This window comes from Rhincodon typus, chromosome 32 (genome assembly GCF_021869965.1).
Source record: "Rhincodon typus isolate 14 chromosome 32, sRhiTyp1.1, whole genome shotgun sequence".
In the NCBI taxonomy this organism is placed as follows: domain Eukaryota; kingdom Metazoa; phylum Chordata; class Chondrichthyes; order Orectolobiformes; family Rhincodontidae; genus Rhincodon; species Rhincodon typus.
Window position 1 is genome coordinate 6,480,351 of NC_063363.1, and position 8,696 is coordinate 6,489,046.

The 8,696-nt window shown below is 41.2% G+C and overlaps 1 protein-coding gene across 5 annotated transcripts in view; it reads left to right on the forward strand.

Moving 5' to 3' along the window:
* usp28 (ubiquitin specific peptidase 28) overlaps positions 1-7,065 on the forward strand; it is an 87,814-nt gene extending 80,749 nt beyond the window's left edge. For all 5 annotated transcript variants that reach the window (XM_048615419.1, XM_048615420.1, XM_048615425.1 and 2 more), the window contains 2 exons: positions 5,086-5,281; positions 6,659-7,065. In XM_048615419.1, the coding sequence (XP_048471376.1) occupies positions 5,086-5,281; positions 6,659-6,834 (372 nt within the window). In that variant the 3' untranslated portion in view covers positions 6,835-7,065. The remainder of the gene's footprint in view (positions 1-5,085; positions 5,282-6,658) is intronic.
* The last annotated feature ends 1,631 nt before the right edge of the window (positions 7,066-8,696 follow it).

An 8,696-nucleotide genomic window follows, 5' to 3' on the forward strand; every position in this document is an offset into this window, starting at 1 on the left:
CTGAAGGGTCTAGGCCCGAAACGTCAGCCTTTCTGCTCCTATGATGCTGCTTGGCCTGCTGTGTTCATCCAGCTCTGCACCTTGTTGTCTTGCTATCCACGTACACTGGTCCCTTAAGGTGCATGGATAAGTGGATAAAGTAGTTAAGATATTTGCTGTTATTAGCTGAGGCAAAGAGTTTAAGAGCGGGATGCTGGAATTGTTTTAAAAAAAATAAAAAAATTTGGTTAGGCCATAGTTAGAGTAATGTGTGCAGTTCACATTACAGGAGGGATGTGATTGCAACAGAGAGGGTGCAGAGAAAGTTTACCAAGATATTGCCTTTAGTTATGAAGAGACATTGGATGGACTGGGGTTGTTTTCCCTGGAGCAGAGGTGACTGTGGTGGGACATGATTGAGATGTATAGAATTGAATAGGGTAGACAGGAAGGAACTTTTTCCTTGGTGGAGGAATTAATGACCGGGGACATAGATTTATGGTAAGGGACAGGGGGTTTGGAAGGGATGTGAGGAAAAGATTTTTTTTTCACCCAGACGGTCGTGGGAGTCTGGAATTCACTACCTGTAGCAGTGGTAGAGGCAGAAATCATAATATTAGAGAAGTATTTAGATGTGCACTTGAAATGCCAAAGCATATAAGGCAACAAACCAGGTACTAGAAAATGGGATTAGAATAGTTAGGTGGTTGTTCTGACGAGCGTAGATTTGAAAGGCTCAAGGGCCTTTCTCTGTGCTGCAGACCTTCTGACTCTATGAGGCAACCCATGTTGCTACAGTGTCCCACCATTAGCCTACAGCTCACCATCAAACCACCCCCCACCAACCCCCGGCCTGTGACCCCCACTTTAGCTTCAAGATATTACTCCATTTACACTTTGATTACCTCACCACAGATAGTTAGGACAGGTGCTAATCCATGTCAGGACCTTTTTACTGATTAGATTTAAGTTCCTGCAACACCACTCTCCATTCCACAGGTAGTAAAATGTTGGGAAATTTTCAATGTAAACCGTTTTAATTGCTTTCTTGTGTTTATTTTCTGTCTGTCTTTTGTCTCCTTCTCAAACACTTTCTTGTTGTTTTGTTATTTCTCCTCCTGCACTTGCTATGCATCGAACTACTCAATTTCTTTCTGTGTCACCCTTCTGCTTCTGTCAATTGTTAATCAAAACCACAGCAGAAAAAAGTTAGAGTTTAGTTAGAATTGGAATCAATTGAGAATTTTTGTACTGGTATTTTCAAGTTAGGCCAATAATTGGCATTCCCAGTAAATCCTAAGAATGGTCAGAATGTGAAAACTCCGAAATGGTTAATCCGATAATTCAATAAGAAATTAGACATGTATTGAAAGAAAAGGGAATAGAAAGGTATGCTGAAAAAATGAAATAGAATTGGAGGAGACTTCTGTAGTGTACAGAGGACTGGAAAAACTAATTGGTTTAATGGCTTCTACACTGATTATAAGTGTAAAGGTGCCATAATATGCATAGAATAAAGTGTTAACTTTCAGCTCAGGGGTATGCTATTTAGCTCTCAATTCATGCATTACAATTTTATGATTTACACAAAGCCTCCTCCTACCCTGCTTTGTCAACAGAGACTTCTATTCCTTTCAGTTCTGAAGAAGAATCATACCAGACTCAAAACAGCTAACTGTTTCTCTCCACAGATGCTGCTGAGTTTCTCCAGCATTCGGAGTTTGCTTCTGTTCCGTTCTCCATCATGTACTTACCTAAGTTCCCCTGGAATCTTTCATTGCTTTGCACTTGAATTTGTATAGCAAGTTGCACATTCTAACCAGTCTCCAGATTTTAAAATCTAAACTTCTCCTGAACTTCCCTGATGGTCTCTAAGTCAGAAGGAGGTAAAAGTGGGTAACTATAGTCTGGTTAGTCTAACATCTATTTTTGGAATCAATTATTAGTTAAGTAATAGCAGAATGTTTGGAAGATCATATCCTAAGCAAAAGCAGTCAGCATGGTTTCATAAATGGGAAATCATGTCTGACTAATTTATCAGAGATATTCAAGGAAGTCTTAACCAGAGTGGATAGAGAGGAACCAGTGGATGTGTTTTATATAGACTTCCAGAAGAAGTTCATCAAGGTACCTCACAAAAGGTTCAGTCGTAAGATAGAAGCCTACGGTGTTGGAGGTAGCGTATTGGCATGGATAGGAAATTGGCTCAGACACGAGAGAGTGAGTGGAGTTACAAGGTTCTTTTTCAACCTGTACCCAGTGGGGTTTTACAGGGATCAGTGCTGGGACTGCAACTATTTACAATATATATTAGTGACTCAGAGGAAGGAAGCAAATTTGTAGATAATACAAGAATAGGTGAGAAGGCAAGTTGTGATAGGGAACAGTTTACAAAGAGATACTGATAGGCTAAGTAAGTGGAAAATGGAGTATAATGTAAGCAAAGCTTTGACCTTTACTTTGGAAGGGAGAACAAAAAAATTTTAATTGAGAAAATCTGCAGAAAGCTGTAGCACAAAGGGACTTAGGGGATTTGTGCGCAAAACACAGAAGGCTAGCACTCAAGTGCAGCAGATTATCAGGAAGGCAAATGGAATATTGGCCTTTATTTTGAAGGGTGGAGTGACAGAGTAGGGAATTCTTACTGCAACAAGGTATTGGCAAGACCACATCTGGGGTACTGTGTGCAGTTTTGGTCCCCTTATTTAAGGACAGATATCATTTCATTGGAGGCAGTTCAGAAGAGGTTTGCAGGGATGATCTCTGGTGTGCAGGGGTTGTCATTCTAGCAAAGGTTAAATAGGTTGGGACTCTACTCACTGGAGTTTAGAAGAATGGGAGGTGATCTCGTGGAAATATAAAGGATTCTTAAGGGGCTTGATAGAATAAATGCTGAAAGGATGTTTCCCCTCATGTGCCAGAGGCACAATCTCAGAATAAAGGGGATGCCAATTTAAGACTGAGATGAAGAGGAATTTCTTCCTTTCTGAGGGTTGAGAGTCTTTGGAACTCCTTGCCACAGAGAGCTGTGGGGCAGAGTCCTTGTGCATATTTAAGGCTGAGATAGGTAGATTGTTGATCAGTTGGGGAATCAAGGGTTACGGGGAAAAAGCAGGAAAGTGGATTTGAGGAATGATCCTGTTACATGGTGGAGCATTTGGGGGTCCAAATGGCCTACTCGTGTTCTTATTTCATACAGTTTATTCTTGCCTGCCAGGGGAAACACATTTCCTGTGTACTATATCAAACCCTTTTACAATAATGACTTCACATTGCCTTTTTAGCTTTTTTCCTGAAACCCAGACTGTTTGGTCGATCCTGATAGTTCTCAGCGTGTTCATAAGTGTTACAGGAAGTCAGTGATCCCACAGGAAAAGTTTCTGTACAGAAGTTTCATTGTGAACATTATTAGTAAACCCATCTCTCCTGACTTATCTTGCTATGGAGTAGAAGTTTGACAGCTTGGAAGCAGGTATTTTTCCTGCTCTGCCTACCAGGTAAAGGTCAGTGATAATTGACAACTATCAGCAGCGGTGAGAAACCAGGGGAAAGCAAATTGCTAGATATTGAAGACCTAAGCATTGTCATGTAATGAATCACATCATTGTTATAGGCATCGAAAGATGCTGTTCAGCTTATCGTGCCTGCTTTGGATGAACATTTCATTTAATGACTTTCTTTTGCCTTCTCTCCACGATGTTGTACATTATCCCTTTTCAAATAGTTGTCTAAAACCCTTCTGAATGTCTCAATTGAGCCTACTCTGTGGTAGCGCATTCCAGATCCGAACCCCTCAATGTGAGAAAAATATTTTCCTCAAATCACTTCTGCTTCTGATAATTACTTTAAATCTGTGCCCTCTCATTCTCAATCCTTTGAGTGAGAACATCTTCTCCCAAAAACTCTGAGCAAATCTCTTATGATTTTGAATAGTACTCTCAGCTCTCCTTCTCTTCTCCAAGGTTAACAATTCCAACTTCTCTAATTTATTGAAACATAGATAATGGGAGCAGGAGTAGGCCATTTAGCCCTTCAAACCAGCTGTACCATTCATTCTGCTCACGGCCAAGCATCCAACTCATTAGCTTGTTCTCGCTTTTCCCTGCTATCCTTTGACACCTTCAGCCGCAAGTGCTATATCCAACTCCTTCTTGAAACCATGCAATGTTTTAGCCTCAACTGCTTTCTATGTTAATGAATTCCACAGGCTTACCACTCTCCTGGTTTAAGAAATTTATCATCTTCTCAGTCCGAAATGGTTTACCCTGTATCTTTCGGCTGTGGCCTCTGGTTCTGGTCTCCCCTGTTGCTGGGAACATCTTCCTGCATCTACCCTGTCTTGTCGTTTTCAAATTTTATAGTTTTGTATGAGATCCCCCTCATTCTTCTGAACTCCAGTGAATATGATCCTAAGTAGTTCAACTTCTCATGTGTCAGCCCTGCCATCCCAGGATCAGTCTGGTAAAACAGTATTGTACTCCCTCCATAGTCAGACATCCTTCCTCAGTTAAGGGGACCAAAGCTATACACAGTACTCCAGGGTGTTGTTGGGCATGGAAGTTTTGACTTATAAAGAAAGGCTGGATAGGCTGGGAATTTTTTCACTGGAGCATAGGAGGTTGAGGGTGACCTTAGAGAGGTTTATAAAATTATAAAGAGTATAGATATGTTTAATGATAGTTGTCTTTTCCCAAGGGTGAGGGATTTCAAGACTCGGGGGCACATTTTTAAGGTAAGAGGAGAAAGATTTAAAGACATGCGGGGCAAATCTTTTACACGTAGGGTGATTTGCATGTGGAATGAACTTCCGGAGGAAGTGGTGGATGTAGGTACAGTTACTATGTTCAAAAGACACTTCGATAAGTACATGAATAGGAAAGGTTTGGAGGGATATGGGCCAGGTGCAGGCAGATGGGGCTGGTTTAGTTTTGAATTTGTGGTCGGCATGCACAGGTTGGACCGAAAGATCCACTTCTGTGCTGTATGACTGTGTGGTCTCACCAAGGCCCTGTACAATTGCAGGAAAAAATGAGTGTCTTACACTGTAATGTCTGCATTCCTTTCATGAATACTGTACTGACCTGCATATCTCACTGATGGTTACAGGAACTGAATGCCTGCGCAGCTGACTTGTTTGAAAGTGGCGATGAAAATAATGTAGCAGAAGGGTTGAGCATAATGAATGACCTGGTCATTCCTTGCATGCATCTGATAGTCACCAATGAGCTTTCCAAAGAAGACCTGGCTGCAGTGGAGATGATGAGAAACCACTGGTGTTCCTACCTTGGTGAAGACATGGACTGTAAGTCTTTTACTAACAATTTGTTCTTAAAAACATGCAGTGTGCAGAAGGAGGCCATTTGGCCCGTCACGGCTGTCTTTGGAAGAGCTATCTGTTAGTTCTACTTTTCCCACAGCCTGTAAACTTTTGCATTTTAAACATTCATCTAATTCCTGTTTAAATTTTTTTTCCCACCATTCTCTCCAGCAGTGCTTTTGAAATTGTCGTAACTGGTTGCATTAAAAATATCATCTTTATCTCGCCTCTCGTTCTTTAGCCAGGTAATTTTAATGGGTTACTCGCCACCCTGCCATTAGAAGCAGATTCTACCAATCAATCCTCAAAGATTCCCAATAATCTTGGAAATCACCCCCACCCCTGTTCCGGTCAAAATCGCATTTTTTCCAACACCTTGCTCGATACTGGTAACTTAGGAAACAATAAAACCATTCTTCTTATAAGCTGAGCTCAATCCTGTATTCAATAGATTCGGTGTTCTTGTGGTATCATGGTAGAGTCCCTACTTGTGAGCCAGGAGGCCTCGGTTTAAGTCCCACCTGCTCCAGAAGTGTGTAATCATGTCGCTGAACAAGTTGTTGAGAAAATATATTTCCAGCCTTCTTGTTGTAGATGCTGTTGTGACACAAAGTTTGTTAGTCTTTCGACAATGAAATGAAAGTCTCATATTCCCATTGGGCTGCTTCCTCATTAGAGAGAGTCAACTGGTGGTGAGTTTAACCTGAGGGTCACCATGTCACAAGCAAACTTGAGACGGTTGGGCTCTGATGGTGTCCTCAGCCAGTACAGGAATCAAACCCACGCTGTTGGTGTTACTCTACATTGCAAACCGGCCACCTGGTCAACCAAACTAACCAACCTTTCAACAATAACTTTATTGTCATTTGGATCTAAGCAGTTTTACTCAGCAAGCTTTGATGTATGGAATAATAGGCACATTGATTGTATTTATTGCCCATCCCTAATTGCCCAGAGGGCAGTTAAGAGTCAACTACATTGCTGTGGGTCTGGAGTCACATGTAGGCCAGACCAGGTAAGGATGGCAGTTCCCTTCCCTAAAGGACATTCATGAACCAGATGGGTTTTTCTGACAATCAATAATGGATTCATAGTCATGATTAAATTCTTAATTCCAGATATTTATTGAATTCAAATTCCAGCAATGTTTGTCTGGACAAAGATTCATCCTTCAGCTAACCTCTCTGCCAAAATCACCAGCCATCCTTCTTGTTCAGGCAAAATCTACTTATTTGCCTGGATTTCTAATTTGTTGCACTTGGATTGTTCTGGCGACATTCTAAGAGTGTGTTCTGTTAAGGCAGGGCTGCTCTTCATGCCTGAAGGCCTGACATTGCACTAAAATTCAAATTTCTTTCACAGCCCGACTACAGGAGAAACTCACTGAATTCCTCCCAAGGCTTTTGGACTGTTCTGCTGAGATTCGAATCCTAAGAGAACCACCCAAGATTCGGCCAAATTCACCCCATGACCTGTGTAACAGGTTTGCTGCAGTCATGGAGTCAATTCACAGCACATCGCCTGTTACAGTCAAATAGCTACTCCACTACATAAGGACACCAAAATGGAATTTTAAACACTGGACCCATTGAATTGTGTAATCGGTGTGTACCAAAGCCCTTCACAAGCACTGATCCTGCAGTTAATTGTCGATCATTGTTATCTGTTACATCAGGACGGGTAATGGTTCTATGAAATGTAGTGTGCCTTCATTTTCATGCGACTTTTTATCGTGTATTTGTTGTGCAATAAAAGCGTCTTCTGTTTTATTTCCCAGCAGTGTTCTTGTATATTTTTGGAAATTCATATGTATGTGTAATTTTTTTTTGTTGTTTTAACAGAAAAGTCATAACATTTTTATACCCTCACAAACCACAACAAGAGAATAGAGGAAAGTTGTGAATGGGAGTCCACCATTCAGTCACTTGAACTGTTCCACTTGCAGAGCAGGCTCGATAGACCAAAAGGCCTACCTCTGTTTCTATATCTTCTGGTCACTGTATGACGTGGATGCCCATAACATGATCCTTAAGTACTGCCTTTCACCTGGCCCCCAGGCAGCAGGTCAAAGGTCTTGTGAAGTAAATAAATAATTCAGTATTTAAAGACTCCATTTAATCAGCTGGCCAGTGACTAGCTCTTCAGAGCATGCTTTGAAATCTTTCCATAAATCCTTGCACTTAACATTCTCTTGCTCTTTGTTTCTTTTTATCAGCCAGTATTTGCTTGTGCATTGCAGTTGATTGATTTCACAAGGCCAGTGTTTCCTAAAGTTAATGAAGCAGGTATTCTCATCGATGTTTTCAAATGTCACCTGTAGATTCATCCCTACAACACCCCACCCACCTTCCCTGACCCTCTTCTCCTGCATTCCTCATGCCCTACCCTGCTCCTGATCATCTGCACTCTCCAAATTTATTCTGCACAAGTCATGACTGTGCTGTGAGCTGTTTTTCCCCTGAAGCTACAGAATTCACTTCTTAAACCTCTCTGTCTCTCCACCTCCACCCCCCCAAGCTCTTTCTCTCTTTTTCTCTCTCTATCTATCTTTATATCTCTGTCTCCTCTAAGCTGTCCATTAAAACCTACCTCTTCAACTGAGCTATTGATCACCTGTTATTAATATCTGCTTGTGGCTCAGCGTCAAATATTTTCTGCTAACACTCCTGTGACAAAGCTTTGTGACATTGTTGAGGACACTATATAATTGTAAGTTGTTGATGTGCGTTATTTTTTGAAAGTAAAATCTTTCTCAGATTGATATCAGATGATAGAACAATCTTCAGAGCAAAACTCTGACATAGCTAATAACATGTTGTAACACTCCTCTGTCCTGCAGAATTTGAGATGGTGTGATGTCTGAACCACCTGTGCAATGGGTAATAATCTAGTTAAAATCATTCTAAGATATTTATGACCTGAAATAATGTAGTAATTTCTTCAATTACAGAAAAAACAAATTGTCACAGCCTGTGAATCACAGAGTACAGAGGAGGCCCTTTGGCCCATCAAGTCTGTACAGTCAAAGCTAAATTAAATCTACCACCTTTCAGCACTAGGAACAGAACCTCGAATGTTATGACCGGTAACATCCTGGTGAATCTTCTCTGCGCTTCCTCCAGTCCAATTGCATCTTTCCCATAGAGCAGAGACCAGAACTGCACACACTAATCCAGCTGTGGTCTGGCTAAAGTTCTGTACAGCTCTGACATGACCTTCCAGCTCTTTTAATCTATGCCTCAACTGATAAAGGCAAGGCCTTCTTAACTGCCTTCCTGCCACTTCCAAGGATTTGTGAACAAATACTCCAAGATTCCTCTGAACTTCCGAGTCTTCTGCATTCATTGAGTACTCCCTTGTCTTGTTACTTCTTCCAAAATGCATCAGCTCACACCTATCA